This window comes from Panulirus ornatus, chromosome 7, assembly GCF_036320965.1.
Source record: "Panulirus ornatus isolate Po-2019 chromosome 7, ASM3632096v1, whole genome shotgun sequence".
NCBI classification, from domain to species: Eukaryota; Metazoa; Arthropoda; class Malacostraca; order Decapoda; family Palinuridae; genus Panulirus; species Panulirus ornatus.
Window position 1 is genome coordinate 13,799,537 of NC_092230.1, and position 19,462 is coordinate 13,818,998.

The following is a 19,462-nucleotide window of genomic DNA, read 5'->3' on the forward strand; positions in this document are numbered from 1 at the left end:
ACTGATCACGGGGGTATAGACCTCACCTTAGCTAAACTTCAAAGTAAGTTTTGGGTACCTAGAGCACGAAAGGTGATCAAATCGGTAAAGGAAAAGTGTGTAATATGCAGAAGGTTAAACAAAATTGTGATAGGACAGCAAATGGGGCAGCATCCCCAGAGAAGACTCAAACCATCACCTGCATTCTTCAATACCTCCTTGGACTTGTTTGGCCCATTAATGATAAGAGACACTGTAAAACGGAGAACTAGGGCCAAGGCTTATGGAGTGATATTTACATGCCTAGCGAGTCGTGCAGTCCATATTGATCTGATGGAAGGATATGACACACAGAGTTTCTTGAATACATTTCGTCGGTTTGTTTCCATGCGGGGTTATCCTCACACCATGCATTCAGACATGGGAACACAGTTAATGGCTGCCAATAAAGATTTCAGGAATATGACTGAAAAATTGAACATTAACCAAATATCTCAAATCGGGTTTCATCAAGGTATGACATGGTCATTCAACAACTCGGCGAATGCACCCTGGCAAAATGGTGCATGCGAATCTCTGATTAAGACGGTGAAACGGCTGCTTGTTATAGTAGTGGGCGAAAATGGACTAAGCGTCGCCGAACTACAAAGTGTGTTATATGAGGAAGCAAATATATTGAATGAACGCCTAATCGGACTGAAACCTGGATACGATATATCTTTGGGTGCTTACTTGTGCCCTAACGACCTCCTGCTTGGTCGTGCAAGCAACACGGTACCAAGTGGGCCCATGGTGGAAACGACCGATACAAGGAAGCGTTTCAGTCTTGTACAAAGTATTGTAACCTCGTTTTGGAGGAAATGGATGATAGACTACTTCCCAACCTTAACTATCAGGCAAAAATGGCATACAGCACGTAAAAATTTGCGGGAAGTAGATGTTGTTTTAGTGCAAGACAGTGATTTGATTAGAGGAAATTGGATGGTAGCACAGGTTGAAAGAGCTAAACCCGGCAGGGACGGAAAAGTACGAGATGTAGTATTAAGATACAAAATCTCGAAGTCTGACTCTATGTGTGATGTGAAGGACAGGTTGATCAACAGATCGGTTCACAGACTTGTGTTGCTGCTCCCCATTGAGGAGCAATAATTGTTTTTGCTTGTAGTTGTGGCAGGAGTGTACTGAGCATATCTCAGTATGTCCTATTGGTCAAGTTTTCTTTGAATTGAATAGATAAATTGTATTATTATAACTATATTATTGTTATTGTATTAAATAGTGCATAGTGCCATTGTACAAAGGCAAAGGGGATAAGAGTGAGTGCTCAAAGTAAAGAGGTATAAGTTTGTTGAGTATTCCTGGTAAATTATATGGGAGGGTATTGATTGAGAGGGTGAAGGCATGTACAGAGCATCAGATTGGGGAAGAGCAATGTGGTTTCAGAAGTGGTAGAGGATGTGTGGATCAGGTGTTTGCTTTGAAGAATGTATGTGAGAAATACTTAGAAAAGCAAATGGATTTGTATGTAGCATTTATGGATCTGGAGAAGGCATATGATAGAGTTGATAGAGATGCTCTGTGGAAGGTATTAAGAATATATGGTGTGGGAGGAAAGTTGTTAGAAGCAGAAAGTGATTGGTTCTCAGTGAATGTAGGTTTGCGGCAGGGGTGTGTGATGTCTCCATGGTTGTTTAATTTGTTTATGGATGGTGTTGTTAGGGAGGTAAATGCAAGAGTTTTGGAGAGAGGGGCAAGTATGAAGTCTGTTGGGGATGAGAGAGCTTGGGAAGTGAGTCAGTTGTTGTTCATGATGATACAGCGCTGGTGGCTGATTCATGTGAGAAACTGCAGAAGCTGGTGACTGAGTTTGGTAAAGTGTGTGGATGAAGAAAGTTAAGAGTAAATGTGAATAAGAGCAAGGTTATTAGGTACAGTAGGGTTGAGGGTCAAGTCAATTGGGAGGTGAGTTTGAATGGAGAAAAACTGGAGGAAGTGAAGTGTTTTAGATATCTGGGAGTGGATCTGGCAGCGGATGGAACCATGGAAGCGGAAGTGGATCATAGGGTGGGGGAGGGGGCGAAAATTCTGGGGGCCTTGAAGAATGTGTGGAAGTCGAGAACATTATCTCGGAAAGTAAAAATGGGTATGTTTGAAGGAATAGTGGTTCCAACAATGTTGTATGGTTGCGAGGCGTGGGCTATGGATAGAGTTGTGCGCAGGAGGATGGATGTGCTGGAAATGAGATGTTTGAGGACTATGTGTGGTGTGAGGTGGTATGATCGAGTGAGTAACGTAAAGGTAAGAGAGATGTGTGGAAATAAAAAGAGCGTGGTTGAGAGAGCAGAAGAGGGTGTTTTGAAGTGGTTTGGGCACATGGAGAGAATGAGTGAGGAAAGATTGACCAAGAGGATATATGTGTCGGAGGTGGAGGGAACGAGGAGAAGAGGGAGACCAAATTGGAGGTGGAAAGATGGAGTGAAAAAGATTTTGTGTGATCGGGGCCTGAACATGCAGGAGGGTGAAAGGAGGGCAAGGCATAGAGTGAATTGGAGCGATGTGGTATACCGGGGTTGACGTGCTGTCAGTGGATTGAATGAAGGCATTTGAAACGTCTGGGGTAAACCATGGAAAGCTGTGTAGGTATGTATATTTGCGTATGTGGACGTATGTATATACATGTGTATGGGGGGGGGGTTGGGCCATTTCTTTCGTCTGTTTCCTTGCGCTACCTCGCAAACGCGGGAGACAGCGACAAAGTATAATAATAAAAAAAAATTGAATAGATTTGTAATTTTCTTATGTTTTGCCTACAAATGTACTATTATTTTGCTAATGAAATATCGTATTTCTCTCTCCCGCTTTGGCATGCGCTTGTCGATGATCTTGTGTGTAAAGTTGTGACGTAGGAGTTGAGTGACGTGGACAGGATGGAAGTGTTGTCCAGGCCGTCAGCTAGCGGCCCTTCATTGTTTCTCGGGAAGGCCTGCATGTTGGGTGGTGACGACTGGTGGAGGGTTGCAGTGCCCCGGTGTGAGGCAGGGATTTAATGTTGGTGATCCTGGAGATGTGTGGCACATGGTCCAGTCTCAAGAATGTTATGCCGGAGTACACCATTGTGCTAGTAATTGTGACCCTGAAGCTGTGAAAAGTGATCTCAACTCCAGTTTCACCTGTGTGCTGATAAGGGAGGCACTGTGTGAGTAATTGGATGTGGTAAATAAGACATTGTGATAATAATTAATGTGTGTTTTTTGGAGAAGATTGATGCCGTATATAGGATGGGTGCCTGATTCCCTTGTTTACAGTTGGGTCACATGGGCCGCCGTCAATGTTCACAGAAATCTTAATGTGGTGAATGTGGGAGAGGCCACCATCAGATTCTCCATAATTGATTTGGTAAAGAGCAAGGATACAGAAACAGCAGTTTATCACCAAAAAGGGGCGTTTTGTTAATAAGTTCAGTTTATGGTAACACACGACCCATAACTACTCTCTGGGACTCTGGCAGCAATACGTCACGCATAACTGATCGTATGGCAAAATTTATGGGCTTAAAAGGGAGAAGCATAAATTTAGCTGTTACTAAAGTAGGAAAAGACTATCACAAATTGGAAATATTGGAATATGATGTTCCTCTTAATGATTTTCAAGGCCAAACTCATGTAATCAAAGCTTGTGGAATCTCAGAAATTGCCTCAGAAACAGGACAGGTGGATATGGGTAGGGTGGCAGATTTACTAGGAGTACAAGCTAAGAACATTGAACGTCCAGATGGAAAAGTTGATCTGTTGATCGGCGCTGATTACTGCAAATTATTCCAATCTGTGGTTAAAACTGTAGGTAACCTCCAACTATTGTGGGGAACATTTGGATACTGTATTAGAGGGTAGCACCCTAGATTAAAGGTGAAAGATGTCGACTCTCCTCATGTTCTTGTTAGGATTAATCACATTGCTGCATGTACGGTAAATGATTTAGTTGTTGAATCAAAAGTCAGTGTTACGAGAAGGCTTGATGACTTCTTCTCTGTAGAAAATCTGGGGACATGTTGCATTCCAAAATGTGGCAACAGCAAATGTGGAAAGTGTCCCCTTGGAAGTAACAAATATAGTCTTAAAGAAGAAAGGGAATTGTCTCTAATAACACAAGGTTTAATACATGACTCAAAAACAAGTCAATGGACACCGTCCTATCCATGGATAAAATCGCCAAAGACCTTGCCAAATAACTTCACAGCCTGCATGGGCACACTTAGAGCTACAGAAAACACATTAGCAAAAAGAGGAGTTGCATATGCAAAGGAATATAGTGATCAGATCAGTGACATGGTGGAGCGAGGTGTAGCTCGAAAATTGACTACAGAAGAAATCAAGGACTATAAGGGCCCAGTACACTACATCCCTCATCATGAAATATTAAGACCAGACTCTAAATCCACTCCCATCAGAAGAGTGTTTAATTATTCTGCCTCATACATGAGACACGTCTTGAATGATTATTATGCCAAGGGGCCTGATATGCTGTGTGATCTTTTTGGCATATTGCTTGGGTTTCGTCAGAGTCCGGTAGCAATTGTGGGAGATATCAGTAAAATGTATAATTCCGTACTCCTCTCTGAAGCGGATAAAATGACCCACCGGTTCTTGTGGCGAGATATGAACACTACCAGGGAGCCTGACAATTATTGTTTACAGACGGTAACTTTCGGTGACAGACCCAGTGGAGTGATTGCCATGACAGCCCTCCATAAAACTGCCGATATGTTCAAAGACATGTACCCGGAAATAGCTGCCATGATCATTAATAACTCGTATGTGGATGACATTCTTCATTCATGTGAAAGTGCAGAGGAAGCCCTTGAAAGAATGAAAACGACCGAAGAGATCCTTAAAAGAGGAGGATTCCAGATGAAACAATGGGTAATGTCTGGAAGCCATGATATGACAGAAGATTCTAAGATAATTGCTACTGAGGTTGAAAAGGTACTAGGGATGATTTGGGAAACAAAGAAAGATCAATTCTCTTACAAAGTAAAGATTAACTTTTCTACAAAACGCAAGAAGATCCGCACTGGTCCTGACCTAACAGTAGTGGAAATAGTGCAAAGGATACCCAAACAACTGATAAAAAGGATGATCCTAAGTCAAGTGGCGTCACTATACCACCCTTCCGGCCTTGCTACACCTTTCACGACGATGTAAGCTATTAATGAGACATCTCATCACACGACAACAAGAATGCAAAGTGATGAGCAACTGGGTTGGGATAAACCAATCCCTGATGAAATGCATGTGCACTGGGTTAATTTGTTCCAAGATATGTATGCCTTGGAGGATATAAAATTTAGGCGATGTATAAGGCCTCATAATGCACTTGGTAACCCCACACTTGTCATTTATGCCGATGCCAGCAATATTGCATGCTCTACATGTGCATACATTCGCTTTGAACTGAAAGGTGGCACATTTTCTGCTCAATTACTAACAGCCAAGAGTCGAATTGCTCCCATTCGGCAAATAACTACTCCCAGACTGGAGCTTTGTGCAGCAGTATTGTCTGATAGGTTACGGAAGGTAATAGAAAAAGAAACAAGTTTTGTGTTCGATAGGGTACTACATCTAACTGACTCAATGATTGTAAGATCACAGATACAAAATGAATCACATGGATTTGGAGCTTTTGTTGGAACAAGGATTGCGGAGATTCAGACACATACTAATACTAATGATTGGTGGTGGGTGGCCACTGACGGCAATGCTGCGGACTACGCCACACGGCCACAGAATCCAAGAAACCTACGATCCGAGTCAGCATGGCAAAGGGACCCACACTATTTAACTTTACCTATTGATCAGTGGCCAATAGACCAACCTTGTATAAAGGAGTTACCAGATAACAATAGGGTATCACTACAATGTAACATCAACCAGGAGGTAACACCCATGATGAATATTGAAAGGTTTAGCTGTTACAAAAGAATGATAAAGACCACTGCTATAATCCTTTGCATTATTAGAAAGAAAACATTCAGAGGAATATTGCATACACTCACTGCCGATGATGTGAGAAAGGCAGAAAGGTACTGGGTTAAGATGGTCCAAACGGAATTCGAAGAAAATTGGAAGGAAAGATTCAAAAGGCTAGGACCCAGTAAAGATGAAGATGGGATCATTAGAGTAGGGGAGAGAATCAGCAGCTGGTTGAAGGACAATTGGAATCAAAACCAGTTTATGTTACTCTCGCAAAACCATCAGTTTACCCGACTATACATCACTTACTTACACAACACTGATCACGGGGGTATAGACCTCACCGTAGCTAAACTTCAAAGTAAGTTTTGGGTACCTAGAGCACGAAAGGTGATCAAATCGGTAAAGGAGAAGTGTATAATATGCAGAAGGTTAAACAAAGTTGTGATAGGACAGCAAATGGGGCAGCTCCCCGAGAGAAGACTCAAACCATCACCTGCATTCTTCAATACCTCCTTGGACTTGTTTGGCCCATTAATGATAAGAGACACTGTAAAACGGAGAACTAGGGCCAAGGCTTATGGAGTGATATTTACATCCCTAGCAAGTCGTGCAGTGCATATTGATATGATGGAAGGATATGACACACAGAGTTTCTTGAACAAATTTCGTCGGTTTGTTTCCATGCGGGATTATCCTCACACCATGCATTCAGACATGGGAAGACAGTTAATGTCTGCCAATAAAGATATCAGGAATATGACTGAAAAACGGAACATTAACCAAATATCTCAAATTGGGCTTCATCAAGGTATGACATGGTCATTCAAGTACTCGGCGAATGCACCCTGGCAAAATAGTGCATGCGAATCTCTGATTAAGACGGTGAAACGGCTGCTTGTTATAGTAGTGGGAGAAAATGTACTAAGCTTCGGCGAACTACAAAGTGTGTTATATGAGGAAGCAAATATATTGAATGAACGCCCAATCGGACTAAAACCTGGATACGATATATCTTTGGGTGCTTACTTGTGCCCTAACGATCTACTGCTTGGTCGTGCAAGCAACAAGGTACCAATTGGGCCAATGGTGGAAACGACTGATACAAGGAAGCGTTTCAGTCTTGTACAAAGTATTGTAACCTCGTTTTGGAGGAAATGGATGAGAGACTACTTCCCAACCTTAACTATCAGGCAAAAATGGCATACAGCACGTAGAAATTTGCGGGAAGTAGATGCTGTTTTAGTGAAAGACAGTGATTTGATTAGAGGAAATTGGAAGTTAGCACAGGTTGAAAGAGTTAAACCAGGCAGGGACGGAAAAGTACGAGATGTAGTATTAAGATACAAAATCTCGAAGTCTGACTCTATGTGTGATGGGAAGGACAGGTTGATCAACAGATCGGATCAGAGACTTGTGTTGCTGCTCCCCATTGAGGAGCAATAATTGTTTTTGCTTGTAATTGTGGCAGGAGTGTACTGAGAATATCTCAGTATGTCCTATTGGTCAAGTTTTCTTTGAATTGAATAGATAAATTGTATTATTATAATTATATTATTGTTATTGTATTAACTAAATTTGTAATTTTCTTTTGTTTTGCATACAATCTGTGCTATTATTTTGCTAATGAAATATTGTATTTCTCTCTCCCTCTTTGGCATGCGCTTGTCGATGATCTTGTGTGTAAAGTTGTGACGTAGGAGTTGAGTGACGTGGACAGGATGGAAGTGTTGTCCAGGCCGTCAGCTAGCGGCCCTTCATTGTTTCTCGGGAAGGCCTGTATGTTGGGTGGTGACGACTGGTGGAGGGTTGCAATGCCCCGGTGTGTGGCAGGGATTTAATGTTGGTGATTCTGGAGCTGTGTGGCACATGGTCCAGTCTCAAGAATGTTATGCCGGAGTACACCATTGTGCTAGTAATTGTGACCCTGAAGTTGTGAAAAGTGATCTCAACTCGTTTCACCTGTGTGCTGATAGGGGAGGCACTGTGTGAGTAATTGGATGTAGTAAATAAGACATTGTGATAATAATGTATATGTGTGGGTGTTATGTTTTGTAATTGGTACTGTGACATGTACACTTATTACAGGTTGGACCTAGATTAAATACGGTAACGACCAGTGCTGTCTCACTCACACCTTGGTGAAACAGTCCAACACATCCCCTACCAAGATGGATCAACAGCTGATGAAGAAGCGGACCATCGCCAAACGCAAGTTTACTAGGAAGGTCAACTTGTTAAAGGAGGCGCAAGGCCGAGATGACCTCTTGGAAGTGTGACGAGGTATTTATGATGACGTGTGCAAACAGTTCTTTGAAACTGAAAAAATTAATGAGCAGTTAGCTGAGTCTCTTGATACAAAGAAATCAAATTATGATGTGCTCATTAATGAACTTGATACTTATATCACTGATATTGAAAGGACAAAAATTAAGGCTCATGCAATAATAGCTAAAGTAACAAAGAAAGACAAAGCCAGTGTTAACGAAATGCACAAAGTGAGAATGCAGCGGTTAACTCCACCACATTTTGATGGCAAGATTCGTGATTATCCCACATTCTGTAAAGACTATGAAAGATTAATGAAATCAGTATATGAAGATGATCCATATGTGTTGCGATCCTGTCTGTCGGGGAAGGCATTGGAGGTAGTTCACGGGGTGGATGACTCTTTTGATTCCATGATGAAAAGGTTGGATGCCAGGTATGGCAATCCAGCAAGACTAGTGCACTTAGTCTTGAATGACATAAAGACATTAAAACCAATACCCGAGGACAATCCACGGAAATTCATGAATATGGCGAGAATAGTTGAGAGAGCCTCTTTAGATTTAGAGAAAGTTAATTTGTCTAAAGAGATGAATACTGTTACTATGGTCAGTCATATAAGAAAGCTTCTCCCACCAATGCAGAAAAGAGAGTGGACTAAAATGTTGCAAACTCTAAAGGATAAAAGTAAAATGTTTGAGGAGTTACTGAAATATTTGTTGAAAGAGAAACAAGTACTAGAATATATGAATGATGATATTAGGGCAACTAACCCTAATAGTAAAGTGCATGTACACTCAGTGAACCTAGACAGTCAAACTGACGTATTCACTACAACCATAACCCAGCTTCATGGAAAAGAAAGCAAGATGGAGGAGTGTTTAGTTAATTTATCTAAGCAAATCTCTATGTTACCTGGAAATATGATTGGAGTAGAGTCTCAAAGACCAGTTGAATGTTGGTACCATGGCACAAATACACATGATATTACTCAATGTACGGTGTTTCAAAAACTTAAAAGCAAGGAGAAGATTGATGCCGTATATAGGATGGGTGCCTGCTTCCTTTGTTTACAGTTAGGTCACAGGGGCTGTCAATGTTCACAGAAATCTTTATGTGGTGAATGTGGGAGAGGCCACCATCAGATTCTCCATAATTGTTTTGGTAAAGAGCAAGGATACATAAACAGCAGTTTGTCACCAAAAAGGGGCGTTTTGTTAATAATAAGTTCATTTTATGGTAACACACGACCCATAACTACCCTCTGGGACTCTGTAGCAATTCGTCACTCATAACTGATCGCATGGCAAAATTTATGGGCTTAAAAGGGAGGAGCATAAATTTGGCTATTACTAAAGTAGGAAATGACTATCACAAATTGGAAACATTGGAATATGATGTTCCTCTTAATGATTTTCAAGGCCAAACTCATGTAATCAAAGCTTGTGGAATCTCAGAAATTACTTCAGAAATAGGACAGGTGGATATGGGTAGGGTGGCAGATTTACTAGGAGTACAAGCTAAGAACATTGAACGTCCATATGGCAAAATTGACCTGTTGATCGCCGCTGATTACTGCAAATTATTCCCATCTGTGGTTAAAACTGTGGGTAACCTCCAACTATTGTGGGGACCATTTGGATACTGTATTAGAGGGTAGCACCCTAGATTAAAGGTGAAAGGTGTCGACTCTGCTCATGTTCTTGTTAGGATTAATCACATTGCTGCATGTACGGTAAATGATTTAGTTGTTGAATCAAAAGCCAGTATTACGAGAAGGCTTGATGACTTCTTCTCTGTAGAAAATCTGGGGACATGTTGCATTACAAAATGTGGCAACTGCAAATTTGGAAAGTGTCCCCTTGGAAGTAATAAATATAGTCTTAGAGAAGAAAGGGAATTGTCTCTAATAACACAGGTTTAATACTTGACTCAAAAACAAGTCAATGGACAGCGTCCAATCTATGGATAAAATCGCCAAAGACCTTGCCAAATAACTTCACAGCCTGCATGGGCATACTTAGAGCTACAGAAAAGAGATTAGCAAAAAGAGGATTTGCATATGCAAAGGAATATAGTGATCAGATCAGTGCCATGGTGGAGCGAGGTGGAGCTCGAAAATTGACTACAGATGAAATCAAGGACTATCAGGGCCCAGTACACTACATCGCTCATCATGAAATGTTAAGACCAGACTCTAAATCCACTCCCATCAGAATAGTGTTTAATTCTTCTGCCTCATACATGGGACACGTCTTGAATGACTATTATGCCAAGGGGCCTGATTTTGGCATATTGCTTAGGTTTCGTCAGAGTCCGGTAGCAATTGTGGGAGATATCAGTAAAATGTATAATTCTGTACTCCTCTCTGAAGCGGATGAAATGACCCAACGGCTCTTGTGGCGAGATATGAACACTACCAGGGAGCCTGACCATTATTCTTTACAGACGGTAACTTTCGGTGACAGACCCAGTGGAGTGATTGCCATGACAGCCCTCCATAAAACTGCCGAAATGCTCAAAGACAAGTACCCGGAAACAGCTGCCATGATCATTAATAACTCGTATGTGTATGACATTCTTCATTCATATGAAAGTGTAGACGAAGCCCTTGAAAGAATGAAAACGACCGAAGAGATCCTTAAAAGAGGAGGATTCCAGATGAAACAGTGGGTAATGTCTGGAAGCCATGATATGACAGAAGATTCTAAGATAATTGCTACTGAGGTTGTAAAGGTACTAAGGATGATTTGGGAAACAAAGAAAGATCAATTCTCTTACAAAGTAAGGATAAACTTTTCTACAAAACGCAAGAAGATCCGCACTGCTCCTGACCTAACAGTAGAGGAAATAGTGCAAAGGATACCCAAACAACTGACAAAAAGGATGATCCTAAGTCAAGGGGCGTCACTATACCACCCTTCAGGCCTTGCTACACCTTTCACGATACGATGTAAGCTATCAATGAGACATCTCATCACACGAAAACAAGAATGCAAAGCTGATGAGCAACTGGGTTGGGATGAACCAATCCCTGATGAAATGCATGTGCACTGGGTTAATTTGTTCCAAGATATGTATGCCTTGGAGGATCTAAAATTTAGGCGGTGTATAAAGCCTGATAATGCACTTGGTAACCCCACACTTGTCATTTATGCTGATGCCAGCAATATTGCATACTCTACATGTGCATACATTCGCTTTGAACTGAAAGAAGGCACATTTTCTGCTCAATTACTCGCAGCCAAGAGTCGAATTGCTCCCATTCGGCAAATAACTACTCCCAGACTGGAGCTTTGTGCAGCAGTATTGTCTGCTAGGTTACGGAAGGTAATAGAAAAAGAAACAAGTTTTGTGTTCGATAGGGTGCTACATCTAACTGACTCAATGATTGTAAGGTCACAGATACAAAATGAATCACATGGATTTGGAGCTTTTGTTGGAACAAGGATTGCGGAGATTCAGACACATACTAATACTAATGATTGGTGGGGGGTGGCCACTGACGGCAATGCTGCGGACTACGCCACACGGCCACAGAATCCAAGAAACCGAGGATCCGAGTCAGCATGGCAAAGGGGCCCACACTATTTAACTTTATCTATTGATCAGTGGCCAATAGACCAACCTTGCATAAAGGAGTTACCAAATGAGAATAGAGTATCACTACAATGTAACATCAAACAGGATTTAACACCCATGATGAATATTGAAAGGTTTAGCTGTTAAAAAAGAATGATAAAGACCACTGCTATAATCCTTTGCATCAATAGAAAGAAAACATTCTGAGGAATATTGCATACACTCACTGCCGATGATATGAGAAAGGCAGAAAGGTACTTGCTTAAGATGGTCCAAAGGGAATTCGAAGAAAATTGGAAGGAAAGATTCAAAAGGCTAGGACCCAGTAAAGGTGAAGATGGGATCATTGTAGTAGGGGAGAGAATCAGCAGCTGGTTGAAGGACAATTGGAATCAAAACCAGTTTATGTTACTCTCGCAAAACCATCAGTTTACCAGACTATACATCACTTACTTACACAACACTGATCACGGGGGTATAGACCTCACCTTAGCTAAACTTCAAAGTAAGTTTTGGGTACCTAGAGCACGAAAGGTGATGAAATCGGTAAAGGAAAAGTGCGTAATATGCAGAAGGTTAAACAAAGTTGTGATAGGACAGCAAATGGGGCAGCTCCCCGAGAGAAGACTCAAACCATCACCTGCATTCTTCAATACCTCCTTGGACTTGTTTGGTCCATTAATGATAAGAGACACTGTAAAACGGAGAACTAAGGCCAAGGTTTATGGAGTGATATTTACATGCCTAGCGAGTCGTGCAGTCCATATTGATCTGATGGAAGGATATGACACACAGAGTTTCTTGAATACATTTCGTCGGTTTGTTTCCATGCGGGGTTATCCTTACACCATGCATTCAGACATGGGAACACAGTTAATGGCTGCCAATAAAGATATCAGGAATATGACTGAAAAATGGAACATTAACCAAATATCTCAAATCGGGCTTCATCAAGCTATGAAATGGTCATTCAACAAATCGGCGAATGCACCCTGGCAAAATGGTGCATGCGAATCTCTGATTAAGACGGTGAAACGGCTGCTTGTTATAGTAGTGGGCGAAAATGTACTAAGCTTCGCCGAACTACAAAGTGTGTTATATGAGGTAGCAAATATATTGAATGAACGCCCAATCGGACTGAAACCTGGATACGATATATCTTTGGGTGCTTACTTGTGCCCTAACGATCTACTGCTTGGTCGTGCAAGCAACAAGGTACCAAGTGGGCCCATGGTGGAAACGACCGATACAAGGAAGCGTTTCAGTCTTGTACAAAGTATTGTAACCTCGTTTTGGAGGAAATGGATGAGAAACTACTTCCCAACCTTAACTATCAGGCAAAAATGGCATACAGCACGTAGAAATTTGTGGGAAGATGTTGTTTTAGTGCAAGACAGTGATTTGATTAGTGGAAATTGGAAGGTAGCACAAGTTGAAAGAGCTAAACCCGGCAGGGACGGAAAAGTACGAGATGTAGTATTAAGAAACAAAATCTCGAAGTCTGACTCTATGTGTGATGGGAAGGATTAGTTGATCAACTGATCGGTTCAAAGACTTGTGTTGCTGCTCCCCATTGAGGAGCAATAATTGTTTTTGCTTGTAGTTGTGGCGGGAGTGTACTGAGAATATCTCAGTATGTCCTATTGCTCAAGTTTTCTTTGAAGTGAATAGATAAATTGTATTATTATAACAATATTATTGTTATTTTATTAACTAAATTTGTAATTTTCTTATGTTTTGCATACAATTTGTACTATTATTTTGCTAATGAGATATTGTATTTGTCCCGTTTTGGCATGCGCTTGTCGCTGTTCTTGTGTGTAAAGTTGTGACGTAGGAGTTGAGTGACGTGGACAGGATGGAAGTGTTGTCCAGTAGCCCTTCATTGTTTCTCGGGAAGGCCTGTATGTTGGGTGGTGACGACTGGTGGAGGGTTGCAGTGCCCCGGTGTGAGGCAGGGATTTAATGTTGGTGATCCTGGAGCTGTATGGCACAATGTTATGCCGGAGTACACCATTGTGCTAGGAATTGTGACCCTGAAGCTGTGAAAAGTGATCTCAACTCCAGTTTCACCTGTGTGTTGATAGGGGAGGCACTGTGTGAGTAATTGGATGTAGTAAATAAGACATTGTGATAATAATGTATATGTGTGGGTGTTATGTTTTGTAATTGGTACTGTGACATGTACACTTATTACAGGTTGGACCTAGATTAAATAGAGTACCGACCAGTGCTGTCTCACTCACACCTTGGTGAAACAGTCCAACACATCCCCTGCCAAGATGGATGAACAAGTGGTGAAGGAGCGGACCATCGCCAAACGCAAGTTTACTACGAAGGTCAACTTGTTAAAGGAGGCGCAAAGCCGGGATGACCCCTTGGAAGTGTTACGAGGTATTTATGATGACGTGTGCAAACACTTCCTTGAAATTGAAAAAATTAATGAGCAGTTAGCTGAGTCTCTTGATACAAAGAAATCAAATTATGATGTGTTCATTAATGAACTTGATACTTATATCACTGATATTCAAAGGACAAAAAATCAGGCTCATGCAATAATAGCTAAAGTCACAAAGAAAGACAAAGCCAGTGTTAACGAAATGCACAAAGTGAGAATGCAGCGATTAACTCCACCACATTTTGATGGCAAGATTCGTGATTATCCCACATTCTGTAAAGACTATGAAAGATTAATGAAATCAGTATATGAAGATGGTCCATATGTGTTGCGATCCTGTCTGTCGGGGGAGGCATTGGAGGTAGTTCACGGGGTGGATGACTCTTTTGATTCCATGATGAAAAGGTTGGATGCCAGGTATGGCAATCCAGCAAGACTAGTGCAGTCAGTCTTGAATGACATAAAGACATTAAAACCAATACCCGAGGACAATCCACGGAAATTCATCGATATGGTGAACATAGTTGAAAGAGCATCTTTAGATTTAGAGAAAGTTAATTTGTCTGAAGAGATGAACACTGTTACTATGGTCAGTCATATAGAAAAGCTTCTCCCACGGATACGATATATCTTTGGGTGCTTACTTGTGCCCTAACGATCTACTGCTTGGTCGTGCAAGCAACAAGGTACCAAGTGGGCCCATGGTGGAAACGACTGATACAAGGAAGCGTTTCAGTCTTGTACAAAGTATTGTAACCTCGTTTTGGAGGAAATGGATGAGAGACTACTTCCCAACCTTAACTACAAGGAAAAATGGCATACAGCACGTAGAAATTTGCTGGAAGGAGATGTTGTTTTAGTGCAAGACAGTGATTTGATTAGTGGAAACTGGAAGTTAGCACAGGTTGAAAGAGCTAAACCAGGCAGGGACGGAAAAGTACGAGATGTAGTATTAAGATACAAAATCTCGAAGTCTGACTCTATGTGTGATGGGAAGGACAGATTGATCAACAGATCGGTTCACAGACTTGTGTTGCTGCTCCCCATTGAGGAGCAATAATTGTTTTTGCTTGTAGTTGTGGCGGGAGTGTACTGACAATATCTCAGTATGCCCTATTGGCCAAGTTTTCTTTGAATTGAATAGATAAATTGTATTATCATAACTATATTATTGTTACTGTATTAACTAAATTTGTAATTTTCTTATGTTTTGCATACAATTAGTACTATTATTTTGCTAATGAGATATTGTATTTCGCTCTCCCGTTTTGGCATGCGCTTGTCGCTGTTCTTGAGTGTAAAGTTGTGACGTAGGAGTTGAGTGACGTGGACAGGATGGTAGTGTTGTCCAGGCCGTCAGCTAGCGGCCTTTCATTGCGAGGTTGCGCAAGGAAACAGACGAAAGAAAGGCCCAACCCGCCCACATACACATGTATATACATACACGTCCACACACGCAAATATACATACCTATACATCTCAATGTACACATAATGTACACACACAGACATATACATATATACACATGTACATCATTCATACTGTCTGACTTTATTTGTTCCCATCGCCACCTCGCCACACAAGGAATAACAACCCCCTCCCCCCTCATGATCTTTCTTTTCATGCCCAGGTGCATATGCACCAATAATCACCCATCTCTCTCCATCAACTTTCAGTTTTACTCATATTAATCTAGAATTTACTTTCTTACATTCTATCATATACTACCACAACTCCTGTTTCAGGAGTAGTGCTATTCCATCCCTTGCTCTTGTCCTCTCACTAACCCCTGACTTTACTCCCAAGACATTCCCAAACCACTCTTCCCCTTTACCCTTGAGCTTCGTTTCACTCAGAGCCAAAACATCCAGGTTCCTTTCCTCAAACATACTACCTATCTCTCCTTTTTTCTCATCTTGGTTACATCCACACACATTTAGACACTCCAGTCTGAGCCTTCAAAGAGGATGAGCACTCCCCGCCTGACTCATTCTTCTGTTTCCCATTTTATAAAGGTAGAATACAAGGAGGGGAGGATTTCTGGCCCCCCCGCTCCCGTCTCCTCTAGTCGCCTTATATATATATATATATATATATATATATATATATATATATATATATATATATATATATATATATATATATATATATATATATATAATATATATCCCTGGGGATAGGGGAGAAAGAATACTTCCCACGTATTCCCTGCGTGTCGTAGAAGGCGACTAAAAGGGGAGGGAGCGGGGGCTGGAAATCCTCCCCTCTCATTATTTTTTTTTTTTAATATTCCAAAAGAAGGAACAGAGAAGGGGGCCAGGTGAGGATATTCCCTCAAAGGCCCAGTTCTCTGTTCTTAACGCTACCTCGCTAACGCAGGAAATGGCGGATAGTGTAAAAGAAAGAAAAAATATGTGTGTGTGTGTGTGTGTGTGTGTGTGTGTGTGTGTGTGTGTGTGTGTGTGTGTGTGTGTGTGTTTGCGTGTGTGTGTTTGTCTATGTCTGCGTGTCTGTGTATATGTGTTTATGTGTATAGGACTCATTCTTCTGTTTCCCATTTTATAAAGGTAGAATACAAGGAGGGGAGGATTTCTGGCCCCCCGCTCCCGTCTCGTCTAGTCGCCTTATATATATATATATATATATATATATATATATATATATATATATATATATATATATATATATATATATATATATATATATAATTTTTTTTATACTAATCGCCATTTCCCGCATTAGCGAGGTAGCGTTAAGAACAGAGGATGAGGACTGGGTCTTTGAGGGAATATCCTCACCTGGCCCCTTTCTCTGTTTCTTCTTTTGGAAGAAAAAAAAAAAATGAGGGGAGGATTTCCAGCCTCCCGCTCCCTTCCCTTTTAGTCGCCTTCTACGACATGCAGGGAATACGTGGGAAGTATTCTTTCTCCCCTATCCCCAGGGATAATATATATATATATATATATATATATATATATATATATATATATATATATATATATATATATATATATATATATGTGATGTCTCCATGGTTGTTTAATTTGTTTATGGATGGGGTTGTTAAGGAGGTAAATGCAAGAGTTTTGGAAAGAGGGGCAAGTATGAAGTCTGTTGGGGATGAGAGAGCTTGGCAAGTGAGTCAGTTGTTGTTCGCTGATGATACAGCGCTGGTGGCTGATTCATGTGAGAAACTGCAGAAGCTGGTGACTGAGTTTGGTAAAGTGTGTGGAAGAAGAAAGTTAAGAGTAAATGTGAATAAGAGCAAGGTTATTAGGTACAGTAGGGTTGAGGGTCAAGTCAATTGGGAGGTGAGTTTGAATGGAGAAAAACTGGAGGAAGTGAAGTGTTTTAGATATCTGGGAGTGGATCTGGCAGCGGATGGAACCATGGAAGCGGAAGTGGATCATAGGGTGGGGGAGGGGGCGAAAATTCTGGGGGCCTTGAAGAATGTGTGGAAGTCGAGAACATTATCTCGGAAAGCAAAAATGGGTATGTTTGAAGGAATAGTGGTTCCAACAATGTTGTATGGTTGCGAGGCGTGGGCTATGGATAGAGTTGTGCGCAGGAGGATGGATGTGCTGGAAATGAGATGTTTGAGGACAATGTGTGGTGTGAGGTGGTTTGATCGAGTGAGTAACGTAAGGGTAAGAGAGGTGTGGAAATAAAAAGAGCGTGGTTGAGAGAGCAGAAGAGGGTGTTTTGAAGTGGTTTGGGCACATGGAGAGGATGAGTGAGGAAAGATTGACCAAGAGGATATATGTGTCGGAGGTGGAGGGAACGAGGAGAAGAGGGAGACCAAATTGGAGGTGGAAAGATGGAGTGAAAAAGATTTTGTGTGATCGGGGCCTGAACATGCAGGAGGGTGAAAGGAGGGCAAGGAATAGAGTGAATTGGATCGATGTGGTATACCGGGGTTGACGTGCTGTCAGTGGATTGAATCAAGGCATGTGAAGCGTCTGGGGTAAACCATGGAAAGCTGTGTAGGTATGTATATTTGCGTGTGTGGACGTATGTATATACATGTGTATGGGGGGGGGGCCATTTCTTTCGTCTGTTTCCTTGCTCTACCTCGCAAACGCGGGAGACAGCGACAAAGTATAAAAAAAAAAAAAAAATATATATATGTGTGTGTGTGTGTGTGTGTGTGTGTGTGCGTGTGCGTTTGTGTATGTGTATAGTTGTATGTATGTGCGTGTCTGTGTCCGTGTGTGTATGTGTGTATGTTTATATTTGCGTGTATGTGTCCATATGTGTGTGTGTATGTGTGTTCTTCAGTGTGGTGTGTGAATGCGTGCTTCCCTGTGAGTATGTGTGCGTGTTTTTGTGTGTTTGGTGTGTGTTCTTGTGTACTTATGCGTCTTTAAAATTGTATGAATGTGTGTCTGATTGTGATTGCAGTAGTGTGTGTGTGTGTGTGTGTGTGTGTGTGTGTGTGTGTGTGTGTGTGGGTTTATGAATGTGTGTTTGTGTGTGGTGTGTTTTTGTGTTTGTATGTGTGTGTGTGTGTGTGTGTGTGTGTGTGTGTGTGTGTGTGTGTGTGTGTGTGTGTGTGTGTGTGTGTGTGTGTGTGTGTGCGTGTGTGTGTATGTATGTGTTTGAATATGTGTGTCTGTGTCTATGTGTGTAAGTAGGCGTGTATATGAGTGTGTATGCGCGTGCGTGTGTGTGGTGTAGGTGTGTTTGTGTTTTATTGTTTGTGTGTGTTTGTGGTGTGTGTGTGTGTGTGTGTGTGTGTGTGTGTGAGAGAGAGAGAGAGAGAGAGAGAGAGAGAGAGAGAGAGAGTGCGTGTGTGTGGGTGTGTATGGTTTGTGGGTGCGTTTATGTGTGTTTGTCTGTGTATATGGGTGTAGGTATGTGTGTGTGCGTATTGATATGTGAGTGTTTGTTGAGTGTCTGTACCTGTGTATGAGTATGGGTGTAAATATGTGTTCGTGGGCGTGAGTTTGTGTGGAAGTGATATATATATATATATATATATATATATATATATATATATATATATTGGGAGGTAAGTTTGAATGGAGAAAAACTGGAGGAAGTAAAGTGTTTTAGATATCTGGGAGTGGAACTGGCAGCGGATGGAACCATGGAAGCGGAAGTGGATCATAGGGTGGTGGAGGGGGCGAAAATCCTGGGAGCCTTGAAGAATGTGTGGAAGTCGGGAACATTATCTCGGAAAGCAAAAATGGGTATGTTTGAAGGAATAGTGGTTCCAACAATGTTGTATGGTTGCGAGGCGTGGGCTATGGATAGAGTTGTGCGC

General features: G+C 41.5%; 2 protein-coding genes across 2 annotated transcripts; both read left to right on the plus strand.

Annotated features, from left to right (window-relative positions):
* The first annotated feature begins 4,220 nt into the window (after window positions 1–4,220).
* LOC139749307 (uncharacterized) lies at window positions 4,221–5,180 on the plus strand. Its single transcript, XM_071663031.1, has one exon. It carries the CDS (start codon window positions 4,221–4,223, stop codon window positions 5,178–5,180), a length of 960 nt encoding a protein of 319 aa, XP_071519132.1.
* Window positions 5,181–5,216: 36 nt separating this feature from the next.
* Window positions 5,217–7,394, plus strand: LOC139749308 (uncharacterized). Its single transcript, XM_071663032.1, has one exon. The coding sequence runs from the start codon at window positions 5,217–5,219 to the stop codon at window positions 7,392–7,394; it is 2,178 nt and encodes a 725-aa protein (XP_071519133.1).
* Window positions 7,395–19,462: the final 12,068 nt, after the last annotated feature.

Coding starts and splice junctions, on each gene's coding strand:
- LOC139749307 (XM_071663031.1), top strand. CDS start 4,221: ATGGGCACACTTAGAGCTACAGAAAACACATTAGCAAAAAGAGGAGTT.
- LOC139749308 (XM_071663032.1), top strand. CDS start 5,217: ATGCAAAGTGATGAGCAACTGGGTTGGGATAAACCAATCCCTGATGAA.